The sequence below is a fragment of the Euleptes europaea genome, chromosome 1 (assembly GCF_029931775.1).
Source record: "Euleptes europaea isolate rEulEur1 chromosome 1, rEulEur1.hap1, whole genome shotgun sequence".
Taxonomy (NCBI): domain Eukaryota; kingdom Metazoa; phylum Chordata; class Lepidosauria; order Squamata; family Sphaerodactylidae; genus Euleptes; species Euleptes europaea.
Window position 1 is genome coordinate 161,346,108 of NC_079312.1, and position 22,801 is coordinate 161,368,908.

General features: G+C 46.6%; 1 protein-coding gene across 1 annotated transcript in view; it reads right to left on the minus strand.

Annotated features, from left to right (window-relative positions):
* Nucleotides 1-22,801, minus strand: part of SLC4A8 (solute carrier family 4 member 8) — a 79,810-nt gene that overhangs the window by 5,922 nt on the left and 51,087 nt on the right. Inside the window, exons 13-21 of the mRNA XM_056867003.1 lie at nt 22,442-22,687; nt 21,175-21,280; nt 17,066-17,227; nt 16,103-16,216; nt 12,792-12,953; nt 10,506-10,757; nt 6,823-6,891; nt 4,298-4,471; nt 695-832 (exon numbers count right to left, since the gene is read on the minus strand). Of these exons, the coding sequence (XP_056722981.1) occupies nt 695-832; nt 4,298-4,471; nt 6,823-6,891; nt 10,506-10,757; nt 12,792-12,953; nt 16,103-16,216; nt 17,066-17,227; nt 21,175-21,280; nt 22,442-22,687 (1,423 nt within the window). The remainder of the gene's footprint in view (nt 1-694; nt 833-4,297; nt 4,472-6,822; nt 6,892-10,505; nt 10,758-12,791; nt 12,954-16,102; nt 16,217-17,065; nt 17,228-21,174; nt 21,281-22,441; nt 22,688-22,801) is intronic.

Genomic DNA, 22,801 nt, shown 5'->3' on the forward strand with positions numbered 1-22,801 from the left:
TGAAGAAGAAATGCCATCTTTGCAGAAAGACTGAACAGAAGCTAATTTCCTGAGACCAGTATGACAAGGACATGACATCAGGACAAGGACATGACGCCACAAAATGGTTCCAGTGTGATGCAGGAAACCATAATATGCAAGGACAGTCTCTCATAATATGTCCATAACACCCTCTCCAGAAGTTACCCCAGCTTAGGAAAGCTAGCTTTATTTGTTAGCTGCTGTCCTGAGAGGAAAATCCATGGTGTGAGGGTAGGCCTCCTCCTACACACATCACACATTTAAGTGTTACATTAGCAAGCTTTTGTGTTCATCCATCTGATGTGAAGATACTTCAGCAGACATGAGCATCTCCAGGCTGGTTCTCACAGCCCTCTCCAACTGCTTTTGCTGGTGTGTAGCACACGATGTCTAGATGTCTCCATCAGCAGGTCTGATTGCTAATATCTTTGTGAACTGTTCTCTCAATAGATCTAGATCTTAGTTGACCAACGTGCCGCTGTACTCATATGCATTTAATTGTTCTGCTCATTCTCACCCCTTATCTGGGCAATTAGAAGCAAAGACTTGAATGAGGAGTCTTGGGTTGATGAATACACAACAAGAGAATTTTAGGATTGGCACTTAAGTCTGCTAAGATATCTTCAAGTTCCAACAAACTGAAATATAAATGTACATATAAATATATATTTACCTCATCAGCTTTTTCTTTGTTTTTGGCATCCTCCAGTTTTTTCTTCTTGCTCTCTGGCATGAGATCGTCAAGCCAGCTTAGTTCCCTCTTTGAAAAACAGAAATCCATGACCTGCCGGACGAAGACCAATGCCAAAACCTTGTGTGTACAGGAGAGGGGGGAGAATAAGAAGAAAAAGAAAAGCTCACATCATGAGAGCATTGACCAGCAGAGACTGACACTGAAGGGTTTGAGTATTTCTTTCAAAGAAATAAAAAAGCAGAATCAATACTGCAACAGTGAGTCACACCGGTTCCTAAGGAGCTTCAGCCCCCCCCCCCTTCAGGAATGGGCTCGAATACTGAAATCCTACTGGAATCTCTAGGGAAAGGGCAGAAGGCTCAGCAGCAGCACTGGAGGTTGGGAAAACAGAGTTTCACTTACCTGTAACTGTTGTTCATCAGGTGGTCTTCTATGCAGGCACACATTGGGGACTGCACAGGCGCAGGCCAGCTACGGATAAGATTTGTCAGCTTCTAGCAAAAACGAAAGTGAGAGTGCTCCCCCTCCCCTCGGGGCATGTAGCCTTCCCACCCAACGGTCACATGACCCAGGGGGAGGGAGCACTCTCCCCTCCAGTTCTCCAACCTGCCACCACGGAACCACCCACGTGTATTGCGGAGAGGTCCCACAGCGGGGAAGGAGGGAGGGATGTGTGCCTGCATAGAAGACCACCAGATGAACAACAGTTACAGGTAAGTGAAACTCTGTTTTCATCTGCGTGGCTTCTGTGCAGTCCCACATTGGGAGAGTAGCAAGCTCGGTTGCCCGGATGGTGGGTGTGGGACAGTCACCGAAACAATGACTACAAGACTGCACGTCCCACTGCCACCTCTCTAGATGAATCCACGTTGACCGCATAGTGCTTCATGAAAGTAGAGGGGGTCGACGATGTCGCCGCTTGACAGATGTCTCGGACAGCCACATAAGGGTGTTGCTATTCCGCCATGAGCGCTGAGAGGCCGTTGGCGCCGAGAAGTTCGTTGAGAGGCCGTGGGCGCCAAGATTCCGTAGCCTCTGAAAGGCAGAGGGTGCCGAGAGGGTCGCCGAGAGGCCGTGGGTGCCGAGAGGCAGTAGGCTCTGAGGGGCCGTGAGCGCTGAGAGGGTCTCCGAGAGACTGTGGACGCTGAGAGGCCATGAGCGCTGAGAAGCCGTTGGCGCCGAGAAGTTCGTCGAGAGGCCGTGGGCGCCGAGAAGGTCGTGGGTGCCGAGAGGCCGTAGGCTCCGAGAGGCCATGGGCGTCGAGAGGCCGCGGGCTCTGAGAGGCCATAGGCAACGAGAGGCCGTAGGCGCCGCTTGTCCAGAGTCAGAATAGCAACACCCTTATGTGGCTGCAAAAGGAATTGAGTGCAGAGCTGTTGCTCATCCTGGGACCCGCTCTGAACAGGAGCAGAGGGGCTACCAGGGCATCCTGGGACCAGGGCATCCTGGGACCCACTCTGAACAGGCAGAGGAGTTAACCAGGGAATCATGAGACGTATCCTCAAGTTCCGTAGATGTCGTCGCTCGGCGCCAAGAGACATCGACAACGATGGGAGATGCCGAGGTGAGTTAGATGCCGATCGGTACCGAGATGGTGCCGGTGCGGGTTGGCGACGAGGCAACTCCGCGTTCCGAGTGACGGGGGGGGGGGGGGAAAGAAAACTTGTCCGGTTTAATGAGGGTTTTCACCGATTAGAGGTCCAAAGGGAGGATTTGTCTCACCCAGACGTACCTCAGATGTCTTGCCGAGTTTCCGAACGGGGAATTTTCCTCAAGGTGGAGGTAACCTCGCCAAGGACTCCATGTAAAAATGATCAGTCTGAGTCTTCAATGCCCTCTGAGTGATCTAGCACAGCTCTTACATGAGGAAGGCAGTTTCTCTGTGACAATCGGACTTAATTATTTCTTGAAGAGAGGAGCCTTCATAGACTCCATAATGAAGAGAAGCTAAAAATAAGTTCTCCGTGGCGGCAGAAAGAGAACCGGAGGGGAGAGTGCTCCCTCCCCCGGGTCATGTGACCGTTGGGCGGGAAGGCTACATGCCCCGAGGGGAGGGGGAGCTCTCTCACTTTCGTTTTTGCTAGAAGCTGACAAATCTTATCCGTGGCTGGCCTGCACCTGCGCAGTCCCCAATGTGGGACTGCATAGAAGCCACACAGATGAAAAGATGGATTCAGACAACCTGGAGCTACCTGATAAGTGCTTAAAACCCTTATCAAATGGTCTGATTTGGAACTGCTTGGGGAATGAGGTAGTCTGAATCAACATGATAGAACAGAGGTAGCCCATTCCTGAAGGGGGCGGTGGATCCGCGGTGGCCAGGAGCAGCACAGCCATGCTGACTCCTTAGAGGCTTCCCAGTTGCCACAGAGGGGGAAAAAACACTTTTACAAATAAAATTAAGGAAAAAAGGGGGAAATGCCGCACAGCGAACAGCAAGACTGCACCACCAAAAAAGGAGGCGCAGCCCCACTGCCACTCAAGGGAGCGTTCCCGGGGCAAAACCGTTTAGGCAGCTCTACCCCTGGGAACACCCCAGGAACACTCCACGCTGGTGCAGTCTTTCCCTTCTACGAAAGCCCTGTCGGTGTGGCTGCGCTTGCAGGGGGGGGAGGCAGCGCAGAGACACCTGCGTTTTTGCGCCGGCATAGGTATCACCTTATTCTGTGGTTTACTATTTTTTTTCTTAAAGGCCAGACATTCTTTAAAAGGAATTGGGGAAAGTCTGGATATAACCTTCCTCCTCTGGGCACCAGCAGTGCTACTTTCAATTACTATTACCTTCTGCCTGATAGACCATTCTGAGGACTGCTGAAGGAAAGGTGTAACAGATTTGGTAGGCTTTTAAAACTCTTTTCCTCTTGTTTATGAAACACAGCCACCTGTAACCAGCTAGGCAATGCACCTGTTTAGAAGCAAGTGTGCACTCACCTATCCCAGGATGGATAAGGAGCTGCATGTGTACATGGGTGCTGTACTAGGGAAGCATACATACCGTCCTAGTTTGCAGATTGATAACAGTGTCAATCAGTTGATCACCAGGGAGAGTGGGAAAACCGTGTTGCTTACCTGTAACTGTTGTTCATCGAGTGGTCCTCCTTGCAGTCCTACATGGGATCCGCGAATGCGCAGGTCAGCTGTGTGGCTGGCCTGCACATGCGCAGATCCCATGTGGGACTGCAAGGAGGCCATGAAGATGAAAACAGTGTTGCTTACCTGTAACTATTGTTCATTGAGTGGTCCTCCTTGCAGGCACAGATGGGATCTGCGCATGTACAGATCCCATGTGTGCCTGCAAGGAGGCCATGAAGGTGACTATATATTCCCCACCCCACTCCTGCACAGTCTTCCCCACACACAGCTGACTGGCACTGCCTATTAGCTGACTGATGCTACCCTCACACTGGAGCAAGGTCCATGTTCATTTCTCAGGTAAAGTTGCCGCTGTCATTCAGCCCCACCCCCCACCCCCAAATAAATTATGAACTTTTGGAGAACAACTCTGGTCTGATTATATAACTGCCACCAATATAAAACGTTTAGCATGTCTGGCCTTCAGGTTGGGTTTGGTTTTTTTTTTACCATCATAGGAAAGATGATGGCTGCAGGAGATGCCTTGATAACCCAGAGCAGGATGAGGCAAGTCAGCTGTATTACGGTGAAGAGATGCACTTTTCGCAAGGGGACGTGCCGCAGGTAGATGAAGTCCGGCTGGTGTTTAGGAGGCATGCCAAACAGCTTCAGGCGATCGAAGAACTGGGAACAGTATATGACACAAGACAGCGCGCATTTGAAATAAGGCACTAATTACTGAGGACAACGCCATAAATAAATAGCCTCTGCAAATCCCTATAATTTAGCTACAAGCACTTCCACGCATGATACAAAGGTAATTGGCAGGGTTGGTTTTGGGAGGTTTTTTTTGGTGGGGGCATTTCCCCTGGTTATAGCTTGATATCAATATTGATGTTGGCTAGAATGTGTGTGTGTGTGTGTGTGTGTTTTAATGGGTCTCTTCCATGTCCTGTCCAACATAACAACAGTCAGGACCTTTCCACACTTTACAACAGGGGGCTGCAGCCAATCCTGGCGCTTTGACAAGTGTGTCTGTACAATACACATATCTAAAGGTGGGTTCTACACGCATTTCATTTTCAGGCAAACACTTAAAAACTTAGGTGTACGCCTACAAAACACTGGGTTGGATACAGCACAGTGTTTCCTTGGACAGAAAGACTTCTGCCCGTGGAGTGTGATTTTCGTGGCTCTCCCCTCCCATAGCACACACACACCCCCAATGCTCCTGAAATCCTGCTCCTGGGGAGCAATGAATCCAAAATTACTGAAAACCTTCTAAAGGCTTAGCTCTTATACAGATGATTTATTTTCAAAGACTTAGAAGAGTTCTTGTTATCCTCTTCTTATACAGGATACACACGGCACTATCATCAGTAGCAAATTAGGGTTTTATTGTAGCACCACCATAGGTAGCTATTAAATTGTGAAACTCCATCCCAGAAATGCAACCTGCAGTACAGTGCTGGAAGCACATACATTATTGCACATTGAGATACACCACCAGCATGTGCTATTTTAAGATAATCCTGATTGTATGTTGAGTTCAGTAAAATGTGAATGCCCATCCACTTTACCACGCAAGCAAAAATTAAGGGAGCAATCCCATCTCTGATAACAATTCCCTGCCATTTTAAGAACTTTCTTTCCTTTCCAGACCACTTTGTGTGAAATATGCATACTTTCCCAACAGTTCGCTGCAATGTCAAGTATTAAAAAACCTCTCCTGTAAAAGCCAGTTCCACAATACTCTATCCCACACTCTCAAAATTCAATTATACTCTAGTATTACCAGCAAACAGAACCCATTATGTGGCTATGTGTGTGTGTGTGTAAAGTACCTTCAAGTAGCTTATGGCTTATGGCGACCCCTTTTGGGGTTTTCATGGCAAGAGACTAACAGAGGTGGTTTGCCAGTGCTTTCCTCTGCACAGCAACCCTGTATTCCTTGGTGGTTTCCCATCCAAATACTAACCAGGGCTGACCCTGCTTAGCTTCTGAGATCTGACAAGATCAGGCTAGCCTGGGCCAACCAGGTCAGGGTATTATGTGGCTATACAGGAATAAAAAGCCTTTATGAATGGGTTCACCAAGTGCAAGGAACAAGTGCTTCCTGCTTCGTGGGTGGTGTCCATACGGGGACAGGCTTGTGTGGTTTCTGTGTTGCTGGGGTGGCTGCCGATACAACACACTGGCAGTGGTGCTTCCATGTGGCAGTTTCCTGTAGTTTCTCTGCTCCAGTATGCTGGCACTAGCCATTCTCCGTTCCTGTGCCAATAGTCCTTTTTCATTTTTTTAAATGGCAACTGATTATCATTATATTGGCATACCTTTAAAATATGGGCCAGTATTTCTGAATTGTCAGCTTTCATTTTTAAAGTCTCTAGTCTCTTCTGTTGCAGAGATATGCCTTTCCCCTTATATCTCTGTAATAAAAAGAGCTAGAGGCTTACTTTTAAAAAAATTAGAAAAAAAAAGCTGGGGATGCAGGGAACCGGTTATGGTGTCAGGGGAAATTGCTGCCATGTGGGCATGAAAAACATGTGGAAATGGCTATGGTATCCCCAAGAACCCATTGTCTTCTTCCATATAAATGAATGGGTGCCTTTCACTCCTCTGGGGAAAAGTTAAGCAAGCAATCAGGACACTGTGCTATGATGAAGGCATAGCCTCAATCACGGGGACACGTTAGTGGTGGGGTAATGTGCCTCTCTGCCCCTTTGAGAGATCCTTGGAATTTACAATGTCTCTCTCTACAGACTTGTTGCTTATTGCAATAATGGCCCTTTTTGCTTGTTACAAAATTAAAAAGTGTGACGGAAAAGGAAAGGATGGATGGAAAAGGGAGATGAGGCAAGGAAGACTGAGATAGTTAGAACGAAAACTGGAGGCGAGAGGTGAAGGAAAAGAACCTCCCATGATGGAACCTTTCTAAGGAATTGCATCCCAGAGCTTGACATTCTTTGATCTAGGTCTCTCTTGCCCTGCTACAAGTTTACACTCCCTGCCCCGAAGCCTATAAAAATGCATACCTGAATTCCTCTCAGGGAAGAAACACCCATGTACAGGAACACTCCATACAGGACAGGCATGGGTATGAACTGGAAAGAAACAAAACACATTTCAAGAGATATAAAGCGTATACTTTATATGCAGCGACAAGACCTATCAGTAACATTGTTTTAAAATGTTGTTCTTCTTGGTGGCAGGTTTCTGTGCTACACACTTTGTTTGCATTGGCAGTATTTGCCTTAATGGTCTGTGCTGCAGGACAAAGATTCGATTTTGCCCATTTGTAAGGACAGACCGGTACCCTGTGCATTGTAACACAAAACAAACTATGAACAAAAGCCTTGAGAAAGTATGATCACACAAAAGATGGGAGTCACGGCTGCAAGAATCACACAAAGACTGCTGCACATGGCTAGCTCCAGTATTATTATCACACAAAGAATTGCGGGCAAGTATTCAGGAAAGGGCTCCGGATGTCTTCCTCATTCTAGGGAGGAGGCATGGGTTCAGTGCCAGTCCATTCTGTAAAGTGGGTGCCATTGGGGAGAAATCACTACGGCCAAGATATGGTCTGAAGGTCCATTGTACACCACCATCACCAAATAACTTTGTATGCTCTAAAGCTTCCAAAAAAGGACTTTTAAGCTGCCTTCATAGCCTTGTACTTTTGTATCTTGCACAGGAATTTAAAGATGTTACAGGTTTATTAAATCAAAGGAGCTGCTGTTTAGAGAATAACTGGGATTGTGCGTGCGCATTAGGGGAAATCGTGCCCCTGCAATTGTCTCAGTACTGCAACGTTTCATGCTTCTTGTGCAAGACTCTGAATCTGCAATCGCAGTGAATTGACCTGGAGAAGGCTGCATAAACCCAGAAGCTGAGGATTGTAATTGGCTGTGAGCAAGCCTAAACAGCGCAATGGGTGAAAGAGGGAACTGTGAATCAAGAAGTCCACTTGTTTACCATCTCACCAAGTGACCTTCTGGAAACCACCATCTCCCCCAGCCCACCTGTAATAAAAGGATAATAAGAATACTGATCTGTGCACATACAGCTCCAAAGTTAATATTTTTCCTCCAGGTTTGTTTTGACTCAGGAAAACAGTGTGGGGAGGGAAGGCATGAGCTCTGAGAAAATGTGTGTAAAGAACTTTGAACGCTTTATAAAATGATAAAGAACAGGGAACCCATGAGAACGCAAGGAGCCATCTCATTTTCCCCCTGTATCCCCACGCACACTATTTCCTCGTTCTTTTCCATTAGCAGACCCCAGAGCCTCTACCCTTTCCTTGCTTCCCTTTTCCACTGACCTTCTCCCACTTTTGGTTGACCAAAAAGAAGGCTTGGAAGGATAAGCGATATGGTTGTAGTTGCGTAGCTACAGCCAAAATGGCCACAGATATCAAAGAATGTAGTCTCGTGTGGTCTCAGGGCCAAACTAGATGTGACGGCATCCACCGTATGCCACCGCCATTTTAAAGCAATTTAAAAATGCTATAAAGGCCAGGTATCAAAAGTTACAAAACACTATTATAAAGGATTGGAGGGGATGCCTCTCTTATTTAAAAGGGCCATTACTCTTCCTCCGCCATTACATGACAGTATATTTTGCAAATACAGCCCATTAGGGCGCTTCTGCAACAGAATCTGGTTAATTTCTGTAGCCAAGTCTAGTCCCTATTAACATTGCTCTACCTAATGACAAACTTGTCCCACATACAAAGCAGTTAGGGTCCTCACATACCCATGAATGCTCATTAATTCAGTCTACTCGTCCAGTAGGATAGTTTCGGGAGCTTATCAGGATTCTGCTTGGTCACAGTGGCTTTGATTCGTTTCAATTATTGCTGCCAAAGAATGTGACTCGGAGGAGGCCAACGCCCACTCCCATGAGTGTATGACCCGTGCACTTTATGACCAGCCACAACTAGCACAAGGGGGTTACCCAACAGGATCTAGGGAGTAACAAATGCTTTTCTGAGGGGAGGAGAAGATGGTTATGAAACTCCTCTTGAAGAGGCCCTTATCATTGTGGTGCAGTAGTAAGACTAGGATCTGGGAGATCCAGGTTCAAATCCCTATTCTGAAGCTTGCGGGTTGACCTTGGGCCAGTCACACACTCTCAAGTCTAACCTACCACACAGGGTTGTTGCGAGGATAAAATAGAGGAGAGGAGACTGGGTTAAGCCACTTTGGGTTCCCAATGGAGAGAAAGGAGGGGGGTAAATGGAATAAATAAATGAATACCCTCTTTTGGAGCAAAGTGTTGTCACCAGGCAACTCCAGCCTTTATTGGATGAGACAGATAATCTGGAATTATCTCAATCCAGTTTGTGGAACTGAATCTGCCTTGGTTACTACAATATTTCTGGGTTCACAGATGAAGACTACCAGAATGATGAATGGCTTGAAATAACTTTAATGTAAAGAGCAACTAAAAAATCATGTTCAGAAGTCTCTAAGCTTCGTCATAGAACAAAGGTTATGTGATTTTAGGGCAAGTGAACCCATTAGCAGTTCCTTAATACTGTTAAATAGAAGGGGATGGCTCTAAATTATAAATTCTATCACTGTAGTTGCCTTGATGGACAACCTTTGCTAGAAGAGACACAGGGAGTGGGACCTTGCTGATTCTCCAGTACCGGTCAGCAGCTTTGGATAGCATCTACATCAGGGGTGGGGAACGTCAGGCCCGGGGGCCGTTTAAGGCCTGCGGAGTCATTTGGTCTGGCCCTTCGTGGGTCCTGGCAGATCTCTGGCTCAGAAGGATCTAAGGCGCGATCCACCCCCTCCCACGGACAGGAATAGCCTGTATTCAAGGCAGATGTGAGTTTGTTTTGCCAAGAAAAAGAACCCTTTTTCCCCCTTGCAGAAGAGTCATTAGCTGTGGAGCTGCTAGGACCACCCAAGAAACTGTGTTAACCCTTTCCCACCTGGGCCGTGGAGAAACGTATTGGTTGGCTAATTTTTAAGTTGATAATTTTGTATGGCCCACAAATGATGTTATAAGTATCCAAATGGCCCTTGGCAGAAAAAAGGTTCCCCACCCCTGATCTACATGGTATCCTCCTGACCCAGTTGGCTGAGATTAATATTGAGGGCACTGTGCTCCAGCAGTTCCAGTCCTATCCATCTGATCAGTATCAAAAGGTGTTGCCTGCAGACAACCATTCTGCCCTGTAGCCCTTGTGCTGTGGAGTCCCACAGGGTTCCACCCTATCTCCCGTACTGTATATTGACACCAACATGAAACTGAGGGGCAAGGGTGTTTGGACACAAAGTGTCATCAGCGTGTTGATGATATCCAACTCCATTTCACCTTCTCAACTCAATCAGATGAGTCAGTGGATGTCCTGAATAAATATCCGGAGGCGGTAATGGGCTGGATGTTGGCCAGTGAACTGAAGCCCAATCCAGCTAAGATGGAAGTGCTGTTGGTCAATAACAAAGCTAACCAGAGACTGAGGAGTTGGCCTGGTCTGCTACTCTATATTGTTGACTCTCTCATAATTTATTGCTGCTACCATTCTACTTCTTTAATACCAATATCATTTTTAATGCTTTATTGCTGGGTTGCTCAATGGTTTGCTGCAATTCTTTGATTTAGTGTAGACGTAAGTCCCCTCAGGACCAAATCCGTCTCACAGCACAGAATATACACATGTTGAATGAATAAAAATACACTGCCCCCCCAATGCATTTACCTGTAATACACCGGTGATAAAAACAGAGATACCCATCAGCACAAAGATCATGAGGCCAGTGACTCTTTGCTCCCGTATGCCCAGGAATTTAGGCTGTTCTCCAGGCGCTGCTGCACTGGATTCCAGCTTGAGGCTGTTCACGTGACTGATAGAGAGGACAGTGGCGGCGACAAACCAAGGCAGCCCCATAATTGAGCACACCCCAAGCATGACGCCCACCATGAGAAGGTCCAGGTGATAGCCGCATCCTTTCTGTGGAAACACAACTGATTAACAGAGAGCAGTCATGGTTGGAAATCTGTATCTTCCCAAAGCCATGGAACACTAACAGATTCTGGAGAGGAGATTGTGGGCATGCTCCAGGCGCATCTTTGTTCTATCTCCCTAGCACACTGATTTCTCTTCAGATTATGTTTGTACCAGGATCCTTTTCGTTGTTTTTGCCTTTTCTCTCACTTGATTTTGGCTTTCCTGCACTGTCAGCTTTGTGCTGACACTGGCATTCAGAAGTTGACTGCCTCTGAATGTGGAGTTTCCCTTTAGTCACCATGCCTAGTAGTCACTGATGAACCTCCATGAATCTGTCCAACCCCTTTTAAAACCATCTATGTTAGTAGTCATCACTATGTTCACTGGCGGTGAATTCCACTATTCACACTGAGTAAAGATTTCTTTTATTTGTCACAAATCTGTAGCCCATCAACTTCATTTGATGCCCCCAAATTCAAGTACTTGTTGAAAGAGAGCAGGGAAAAGCCTGCCTTAAAGTCAGAAATAGGATGGCACAAATTAGATAGGGCAGTTTGAGCAAGCTTTGGCTTATCTGTTTCAACTTGTCAAGAAGTTGAGGTCCCTCAATTTCTTGGATTGCAGGATTTCTTTTGGTTCAGGCCTAGAAGCCTATGAATTCTGTGTTATTGGGATTTTAGACCAGCAAAATAAGTTTCCTTTTGAAAACTGCTTCTGTAGAGGGAGTAAGGTAAGCCCCAGCTGGTGCTCGTTAAAGCCTTCTCTCCCCTTTCTGGAATGCAAGGCCGTGCATTGTCATAGTAACTAATCGGTCAGCCATCATGACGATGTTCAGGTGCCGGGGGTTCTGCAGACTTCATCACCTGAACACCTCTTAAGAAGTCAGCATTTCTGACCAAGCGATTAATTACCAGCTAATTGCTTTCGTTTTCTCAATTGGCTTCTATGAGCTCATCCCTTTGAGAAAACGGATATAAGGACAAACCAGCCCTAAGCAAACTATGCATGCTTTGGGGTACAGCAGGAGAGCTGTGCTGGCGGCATCACAACCCATTTGATTTTGGCCCTTGAGGGGGAAACTCTGGTCAAGCTGACCTGCTTGGAGAAAACTTTGGACAACCTTTTGAAACTTTTGAATGCTGGAAGCATCTTTGGAACTTGGTAACTATAAAACCTGATGCAAGAAACCTTTGCCAATCCTTTTGAATCAAAAAGGCTTTTGAATGTATTAGTTAGCTACGCTAAATAGTTTATTATTTTCTTGCTTAAAACTTCATGACTTTTTCTTTCCTGTAAACCCGCATAACTCTGATAAATAAAATTGTTAGCCTTTAAATGGATTGTGTCTTTTGATTTTGGGATTCCAAGCCTAAATTCTAAGTGACTTGTGTGAGTGAAAAAATCACCTACCAGAAACCTTAGACAGTTTTGGGAAGTGTGAACAGTCCTAGCTAGGTCTCACCCTGGCAGGAAAAGTGTTACACTGAATTTGGAGCTTGGCTGGAGGTACCCTGGACTCCTTGCCTGGAGGCTCACCCTTTGGACCCCAGGGTTGGTGGCAGCTATCCATTAAACTTGGGGTGAAAGCCTGGAGTTTAATGTTTTGACCCTTTTGGGAAACTTTTGACTAAACCAAAGCAGCTCCAGCTGGTGGAGGCTGGTTGGAGCTCTTTGACACAACTCATTGTTTCAATCACATGCTTTAATTATGTGTTTTAATGACTTTAACAGATGATTAATTTGTAATGTATTTAATGCTGTTATCCACCTCAGATCTTCACAGTGTTGAAAGAAAGATGGGATATGCAAACACCCTAGGTAAGTAAAGGTGTATATATATTTAAAGGCTCAGCAGGTATATACATCTCAACCTATGTTTATCTATAAAAAGGTAAATGAACAAACACTGTGTTCAATCAGAGCCTATTAATTTAGGCTAGTGACGGTCATGGTGAACGGCATACTTGATTGTACTTCTCATCTTGCAGTCATGGAAATAATAGCACGGGAGCCCCCACAAGGCTTACAGTTCGTTACCTTCAGTTTATGTTCCTTTCTGTTCACAATAACGGCAGTGATTTGCTGGTCCATAAATATCAGTATGGTACAGAGCAAAGCAGGGATGATAGCCGCCAACACCGTCCACCAGGGGTTGGGACCTATTGGGCTAACACTCCACCCACGGTCATCTCTTGTTGGCTGCAGACAAATACAAAGATATGTTCGGTGTCAAATGCAATTCATCTTGACCCCCTCAGAAAATTGCCTTTAATTTCTCCCATCCTGAATTTAAATATATCCACCTGTACTTTTTTTGCCATCGAGTTATAGCTGATTTAGTTGACCCCGTAGGGCTTTCAAGGCAAGAGATGTTCAGAGGTGGTTTGCCATTGCCTGTCTCCACCTCACTACCCTGGTATTCCTTGGGAGGTCTCCCATCCAGATACTAGCCAGGGTCAGGGCCGAGAGTTTGTGACTGGCCCAAGGTCACCCAGCAAGCTTCCATAGCACGAGCCAGGATTTGAACCTGGGTTTCCCAGGTCTGTCCGACACCTTAACCCCTACACCACACCAGCTCTGTCCCATCTGTACTAGTCATCTAAAATTTCTTGCATGACCAGAACAATTCATTGTGTTTAAGTGCAGGTTGGATCAGGCATACAGGTTGCAGCATTTACGAGAGGTCTCGCACTCATGCCAGGACAGTGACATAACCAAAACCCATTTTCCCTGTGCGATAACAGCAAACAAGTGTCTCTGAAGGATGAAGCCATGGGAAAGGACAAGACAACAACAATGCCCTTATCTTATAATTCATGGAGCAGTAACCCAGGAACCGTCCAGTAATAAGGTTCCTTTAGGGCAGCATTCATCAAACCATGTTCCCAGCAGCCTGGGATTTCTCAAGAACCTTATCAGAGGTTCTGCAATGCAAAGAATGATAATGGTGGGCAGGCTGCCTGAAAGGCTGTTAGTTTGCCATTAGTAGTCTTTTCCTGGTGATGCCTAGCTGAAAGGGAGTTTCAGCAGCCCACAAGAAAGGAAAAGTGTACTCTGAAATACTGAGTAACAGTTATCACCTGTCAAGTCTGAGAAGCACCACTTTAGGGTATCTTGAACAGAGGAGTGTCTTTTTGGCCAAGTACAGAAGGCCACATGCCCAAGTACAGAAGGGGGCTTTGGTCTTCACAAAGCAAATAGTGTACAAGGAAGAAAGCATGAACCTGGTTCTGTAAATCCACCCATGGGCTATTTCCCAAGGTGAAGAGATATTACCTCATGCCAGCAGCTTTCAGTCATTCACCTAATCATATGATAAGTGTTACCACTATAAGGATGTGAGTAGTCTTGGTTAATTTTAAGGTGTTCCCTTTGTGCAACAAGTCACCACCTACAGTTGCAGTTAAAGCTTCCTCTGTTTCCATGATGAGTGGTTTTCCTTTTGCCACCCAACACCCAGATACCTGCTTTCTGCCTTCCTTCTTCACTCTCCTGATTGCCTCCAGCCATGGATTCCTATCGCCTCCAGTATTCTGCTTTGCTCATCCCGTGTCTCCCATGCTCAGTACTGACCGTGGGTGAGGAAACGGGTAACTGACTCATAGCTCCTCTTTCATTTGTATTTGTGTGTGTGTGTGTAAAGTGCTGTCAAGACCAAGCCAACTTATGGCCACCCAGTAGGGTTTTCAAGGCAAGAGACATTCAGAGGGGGTTTGCCACTGCTTTCCCCTGCATAGTAACCCTAGTATTCCTTGGAGGTTTCCCATCCTAGTACTAACCAGGGTTGGCCCTGCTTAGCTTCTGAGAACTGACGAGATTAGGCTAGCCTGGGCCATCCAGGTCAGGGCTCATTTATGTGTGTAAAGTGCCATAAAGCCGCAGACAACTTATGGCGACCCCTTATGCGGTTTTCAAGGCAAGAGACTAACAGAGGTGGTTTTCCATTGCCTTCCTCTGCATAAAAGGTAAAGGTAAAGGTCCCCTGTGCAAACACCGGGTCATTCCTGACTCATGGGGTGATGTCACATCCCAACCTTTACTAGGCAGACTTTGTTTACGGGGTGGTTTGCCAGTGCCTTCCCCAGTCATCTTCCCTTTACCCCCAGCAAGCTGGGTACTCATTTTACCGACCTTGGAAGGATGGAAGGCTGAGTCAACCTTGAGCCGGCTACCTGAAACCAACTTCTGTTGGGATCGAACTCAGGTTGTGAGCAGAGCTTGGACTGCAGTACTGCAGCTTACCGCTCTGCGCCACGGGGCTCTTTCCTCTGCACAGCAACCCTGGTATTCCTTTCCAAATTCTAACGAGGGCTGACCCTGCTGAGTTTCTGAGATTCAATGAGATTGGGCTAGCCTGGGCCATCAAGGTCAGGGCCATTTATGTGTATGTGCCATTAAACATTCAACTAACCCTCATACTAGGAAAATAACCTTTCTTCTGCAGGAACAGAGTTGGATGTTGTGTTGTGGGGCTGCAGAAAGAAGGGGGAATCGGCAGAAACCCAACACACAACCACTTGTACGAGTGCTTCCTCTTTTTTGCAGAAGAGCTCTTGCAAGAAGGCATGACGTGTAACTTATTCTAATTCTCCTTCAAGATGCAGCCCCTGGGGCTGCATTCCACTCCCCATTCCACTCTGGAAGAAGCTGCATTGCCAGCTGGAAGAAGTTGAGCTGCCAGCACCTCTGGAACTCACCTTGCACCCAGGTGGTAGCAAAGAGACAGGTCCCAGCAGTGCTACCTGTGCCTCTGGAACTCACCTTGCACCCAAGCAGTGACAAGGCAGGCCTGGGCAGCAATGCACCTCCCAGAGCTCTCCTGTCACTGCATGGGGAAAAAACAAACCGAAGAGCACTCTTGGAGCCTGCCTTGCACTGGCAGTAGTGGTGGTGGTGGTGGTGGAAAGTGCTGTCAAGTTGCAGCTGACTGATGGGGACCCCTGGTGGGGTCTTCAAGATAAGAAACAAACAAAGGTGGTTTGCTATTGCCTGCCTCTGCATAGTGACTCTGGCCTCCCTTGGTGGTCTCCCATCCAGTACTACTCCAATACTAACCAAAGATGACCCAGGCTAGCCTGGGCCGTCTAGGCAGCGGTGCTCTCATTATAATACGGTGTCCCAAGTGGCCACTTGAGTGGCTTGAGCATTTAACTGGTTCTGCCTGATCCTCTGGAGAGCTGGGAGGGGGTTACTGCAAGCTGCAAGAGAAGGCGGAAAGATCCATTCTGTGAACTCCATCCATCCATCCAGGGTTAGTAGGATCCACACCTACATTTTCCATGCCCCCAAGCTAGGTGATTCTATTAATATATATCAAATACATTGTTAAAAGGAAAAGAGGAACCTACCCTGAAGACACTGGGGACTTTTAATTTTGGTGATGGGACACCAATTAAAAAGTCAATCAACACCATAGTCAAGATGGTAATGAATACAGCAAAATCACCTATCGTGGATCGTACCTAGAGCAAAAGACCAAGAGGGGGATCAGCGGGTGCACATCGGTTATCAGAACACACAGAGGGGTCCATGCTAGTTACCAGAGTAGCAAATTATGCTGATGGGTGGATAATGGGAAGGAAAGGAAAGGAAAGGAAAGGAAAGGAAAGGAAAGGAAAGGAAAGGAAAGGAAAGGAAAGGAAAGGAAAGGAAAGGAAAGGAAAGGAAAAAGAGCAAATTATGCTGATGGATGGACAACAGGAATAGAGAGGGGGAGGAAAAGGAGAAAAGTTGGTTTTTCTGAGAAAACTGTGATTAGCCTAAGGTCACCCAGCTGGCTTCATGTGTAGGAGTGGGGATACCAACCCGGTTCACCAGATTAGAGTCTGCCACTCATGTGGAAGAGTGTGGGATCAAATTCTCCAGATTAGAGTCCATCTCCTAACTACTAAACCACGTTGGCTAGAAAGCCATCAATCTTCACCCGCCCACCTCAAAATGAAGGATTTTAAATTTTATTTTATTTGCAAAATAAACAAATTAACCTGCATCAACCAGACAATAACATGGCATTAGCCAAGGATAGGTACAAAAGAAGCGCACTGTACATTTGGTGGATCTGGAGCAGGTAATGTAAGCATATGGGCCAAGCCGCACTGCTACGTACAGAAACCTAGTGATCAAGAAAAGTAGTCAGTCCATCTAACTCAGGGTGGGACGGGACAGGAGACTGCTTTGCATTCTGACCCCAACTGTGCTCATTATGAAGAACACCCAAACCACTACCCAGGTGTCATTATTAAGCAGATTAGACAACGCGCTCTAGTTCAGCATAAAAACTTGTGGCATAGGCTTGCTGACATTTCACGTACTCTTGTTGGGAAGTACCGACGGGTTTTAAATGTCTTCAGTGTCCCCGACATGATAAAGGTGGTAAAAAACAGGATGTAGCACCAGAAAAGAACATCGGGAGTAAAAGGGCCATCCTTTCCACAAGCAGGTCCTGTAAATTCTCCGTGCATACTGCGACATTTCTGCTCAAAACAGATATAAATCAAAACACTGTAACGTCTACACTGTAACAAGACCAGTTATATCAAGGCTGATTAAATTCAGTGACAATAATTAACCTCAGTAAGTATTCAAATACATTTAGGGCAAATTACTTTTGGTGCACAAGGAAACCTTGCAAGAATGAACAAAAGCAAACAGAAACTAAGGCTGAATACTAAGGTCATTTATGCATGGGAGTTTTACCTGAGGTTCATTGCTCGCTGGACCCACATTTTCTTGTTGGGAATCTATGCACCAGCAGTCTCCAAGCTCAAATCAAATCCCCGCCCCTTTAATATTGCTTTGTAATTGGCTTACTTGTAGTGCTTACTGTGAGAGAAACCACCCCCCCAAACCCAATTGCCACATAAAAAAGCATTTTAAGAACAACAGCATAATAACCAGAGCAATCTGAAAGGAAGGGAGGGGAGAAATCCAAGCCTCAGTTTTAAAAAGATTTTCTTCTGCTCAGAAAGAGCTCCGAGGAAGCAGGAAGTATTTCAATCCCCACTGCTGGACACACTGCTTTGTAATTGGCTGTGAGAGAAACCAAGCTTGCGTGCCCCGCACTTTGCCTTGTGCACGGGGATTTCACCTGGGCTTTGCTCACGAAAGATGGAAGAGTTAGGTTAACAGAGGAATGGGAAGCCACGGGACTTGTGAGGGCTGGCAGCGAGGTCATCTCTAATGGACGGAAAGCTCATGCATAACTCCAAGGAACAACTGAGACAGACCGGAGCAAACATGAGTGAAAGTACCCATGCATAAACGACTTAAGAACACTTTCCTGGGAGTAAGCCCCACTGGATTAAATGGGTCTTACTTTTGAGAAGCTTAGTATTACTCTCTGACAGTGCCACAATTAATTTCATCCTGAGCATACCAAGAACAGATCTTACAGGTGGTGCCTGTCGATCCAGCTCTAGAGATTTAGTCTTCTCAGTGACAAAAAGAAGCATTTGGGTTAGACTAAGGTTGCCACCCGGCTTGAAGAACGCCATTGTCCCTTTCATAACAGCTTAATACAGTTGAATCTTTTCATGGCATGGAGACAGATCACATCACCTGGTAAATAAGCTTTTATTAAAAGGGCAGGACATGTCTCTCTCTCCAGGGAGTTGGCAACCCTAGCTTGGATCCAACCAGCTCTTGCACACCCGACTTCTCTCCTCACATGGCTTTTGTCCCACATGACCACCTCTTTCCTTTGTCACCAGCTGATTGGATCCAACCCATTACATTTCCAATTTGAATTTGTCAGTCTGGTCTCTCCCACCTGTTCCAAGACTGTATTTTACACCGAATATCTGTCACTTTCCCAGTTCTTGTAACCTCAGACTGAAATTCCCAACTGTTTAGCAACCCTACTTCTCCCATGTCTTGACTTCAGTGTATAGAATGTTGTGTCTCTGCCTTCAGCAGGACAGTGAATTTGAAGGCCTTGGCCTGAAGTTACAGAGGAGGCAGCCGGGCCTGCTCCGTTTCCAAGCTCTTCAAAGAATCAGGCAGTCTATGAAGTGGCACCCCACAAACCATCAAGTAGAGCACAGCTGTGGTGGTTCTCAGAAAAACTCATTCTGGTGGCCAGTGGGAACACAAGAACGTAAGAAGAGCCCTGCCGGATCAAACGAGTGTTCCACCTAGTCCACTGGCCAACCAGTTCCTCTGGAGATGCAACAACAAGGGACAGATGCCTTCTCCTCATGTTGCCTCCTGGCACTGGTATTCAGAGGTATACTGCCTCTGAATGTGGAGGTTCCCTTTAGTCACCATGGCTAGTAGCCACTGATGGACCTATCCTCCATCAATCTGTCTAATCCCCTTTTACAGCTATCTATGCTTGTGGCCATCACTACACCCTTTGGCAGCGAATTCCACATTTTAATCACTTGTATAAAGAAGCATTTCCTCTTGTTCCTTTTGTTTGGGAAGGCTTCCAGGAGGCTGTCTATAGTAAACAACACGATGCATGATGTCTACCCATTTCGGTTATGTTGTTTATCACCCATTTTCCTCATAGGGGATCAGGGCAACAAACACAGTTTTCCCCTCATCCATTTTTTCCTTACAACAAAACTGTGAGGTAGCTGAAGTTGTGTGTGTGAGAAAGAGCCCAAAATCACCCAGAAAGCTTCATGTTTGACATGAGACAGGTGTCCAACCCAACTTGTAGTTTGCTTTCCCTCCTACACTTTCAAACCTGAGGAAGGGGTAAACAGGCTTCCCCATCGGCCGTTTCCACTGGCAAAAATGAGACAGAAGGGAAGCCTGAAGCCCGTCCTCCCCCGCTCCCCTCGCAGTGTCCCAGCCGAACAGAACAAAATGCTCTGAAGATGAGTTCCCTCCAATCATACGTGCGACTACAAGGTCAGGTCGGGCACTTGTGACTCAACCTATGTCACACATATCATGTGTTTTGGCCCTCACTGAGAATTTGAACCAGTTTCTCCCCTGTCTTACCCTGGCAGGTGGATCACTGTACCACACTGACCTCCTTATGTCATCATTGTGTGTTCTGGATAACCCAATTCACCGTGTGTTAAAAAGCAGTGTTTGAAACACCAGGAGAGAGATCCGTGAGATCTGCAGGAGGAAAGCTGAACCACTTCCTAGTAATCGTTTGGAGTGTCAGTTGTGAACAGGAGTGACTGGTGCAACATGCCAGCCTTCCTTCGGCAGTGATCCTCCCCAGCAAAGATGGAGTGGCTTTCCTTGTGTCAGATACAAAATCCCAAACTTTTTTTTTTTGTTTTTCTTACAGTTTTGCTATTAATTCTTCTACAACAGATCTGTCACATCCCATAGAACAGGGGCGGGGAACATACGGCCCGCGGGCCGTATAAGGCCCGCGAAATCATTTGGTCTGGCCCTTTTTGGGTCCTGGCAGATCTCCAGCCCAGAAGGATCTAACACTGGTGATCCGCCCCCTCCCGCAGACAGGAATAGCCTCTATTCAAGGCAGATGTGAGTTTGTTTTGCCGAGAAAAGGAACCTTTCTTCTCCCTTGCAGAAGAGTCGTTAGCTATGGAGCTGCTAGGACTACCCAAGAAACTGTGTTAACCCTTGCCCACCCGGGCCGAGGAGAAACGTATTCCCTCTGTACTACAACAGGGCTGGGGCAGAAGTGGCGACAATGGAGGGGTTAAAGGGGGCAGGGCCAGAATGCGCGGGGATGAGTTCTTAGCCAGTGTGTCCTCATTTCATCCCTGCAGGTGGAGGTAGCAGGAGCCGGCTGTAGAATCCGGCCCTGACCATGCAGAGCAGGAGCAACTCCGGCGTGCAGCTGGATGGCTACGCCTGGCTGGTGCAACAGACCATCCTTTGCCACCAGGTGGGCGAGTGAGCCACCGGTTGGATGCCTACCTGCTTGCCCACGCCAGGGGGGTCATCTGGGGCAGCTGCCTGCTTGGGGCTTGGTCGGTACCCCCTCTCCTTTTTAGTTCTTTCCCCTCTAAGTCCTGCAAAAGGGCGGGAAAGTGCCAGGTCGGAACGTTACTGGACTGGGCTCCTTCGCCTGCAAGCCCCGAGCAGCTTGTTGCTCACTCCATCTTGTGTTTGCTGCCCTGCCTGAATCTCTTGGGCCCAGCTGGGGACAGCAGAGCTCAAAAGCGAGTTGCTCTACATGGCAGACAGTCGGAGCTGTCTCCGGTCGTGCCTCTTGGCTAAATGTTTCACCAAATATAGCAGGCTAATTTTTAAGTTAATAATTTTGTAAGGGCCACGAATGATGTTATAAATATCCAAATGGCCCTTGGCAGAAAAAAGGTTCCCCTCCCTTGCCATAGACCTTTAAGGGCAGTCTTTTTTTTTTTTTAAGTGCTAAAATGGTGTTGGAAATTGGTACCCAGTTAATGGAGAATGCTGGGACACAGCCCTCATCTCCTACAAAGGGTGTGTGTGTGGGGGGGAAAGCAGTGCAAAGACTTACAGAGACTGTGAGATTAGCCCATGGAACTTCAGAAGGATTGATGTTGCTGGTATTCCAGTAGCCCAGGGTGGAATTGCTGGGGTTCCCAGGGGCTGTGCATCTGCAGCTAATAGGCACAGGGGAAAAATAAAGATTAATAAGCAGACTGGAAACATCTCAAAAAGTACAGCTTTGTTATAGCAGTAATATGGCACCCTTTAGAAGGTCTGACATACTGTATATATGGTTTTATGTCTGATTTTGTAGTGTTTACTGTGTTTTTGTATTGTATTTCCTATATATATATATATATATACAGCTTTGTTTACATCACAGTGTAAAAACACATGAACACACAAAGCTGCCTTATACTGAATCAGATCCTTGGTCCATCAAGGTCAATATTATCTACTCTGATTGGCAGCAGCACTCCAGGGTCTCAGGCAGAGGTCTTTCACATCATCTACTTCACAGACTCATAGAATCATAGAGTTGGAAGGGACCACCAGGGTCATCTAGTCCAACCCCCTGCCCAATGCAGGAATTTCACACCTCCCTCCCCCACACACACCCAGTGACCCCTACTCCATGCCCAGAAGATGGCCAAGATGCCCTCCCTCTCATAAACTGCCTCTCATGAACTGCCTAAGGTCATAGAATCAGCATTGCTGACAGATGGCCATCTAGTCTCTGCTTAAAAACCTCCAGGGAAGACGCACTTACCACCTCCTAAGGAAGCCTGTTCCACTGAGGAACCACTCTGTTAGAAATTTCTTCCTAATGTCTAGATGGAAACTCTTTTGATTTACTTTCAACCTGTTGGTTCTGATCTGACCTTCTGGGGCAACAGAAAACTACACGACACCCTCCTCTATATGACAGCCCTTCCAAGTGTTTGAAGATGGTTATCATGTCCCATCTCAGTCTTCTCTTCTTTCCTAGTCCCTTTAATGGGAGATGCTGGGGATTGAACCTAGGACCTTCTGCATGGCAAGCAGATGCTCTACCACTGAGCAACAGCCCCTCCCCAAGCTTATATTTGTGTACTGTATTGGGTTGGGATGGGGAAAACACACCATGTCTGTAGTAAGCATCCCTGATTACAAGCACGCTTACTTTGGAATGTACACGTGTGGACGCTGAATGGCTGCAGATATACAAACCCATTGAATAAATGTATTTGTGTGCAACCTGCACTCTTGCAGAAATCAGTGAATGAATCCAAACAAAATTGAATGCATCAACAGGAGTGTGCACTTTTTAAAGGGGAAACAAAACAGTAACTCACTAATACAAGCTTAGTTGGTCGAGGTCACTGTACATATGAATTGGGTAGGTGTACCCCAAGCTGAGCAATTTTTCTAGAGACTCGTAGATGAAAATGATACAGATCAAGGAGGCAAAAGCTTCTTCTGTAAAGCGAGTGATGTAGCAGACGAGGGAGCTGGCGTCCGTCGCCACTAGGAGGATGCACAGGAAAGCCGTCCACAAGCCGATGCAGGATCGCAGGGAGAGATAAGAAAGCCCGTAGTCTCTGCAAGGGAGGCCACGGTTAAAAATAAATTAAAAGGCGCATACAGAGAGGGAAATGAGTTCTTGAATGGAGAACAGTAAAATCATAGATTTAAAAAGCCATCTATTTCCACCA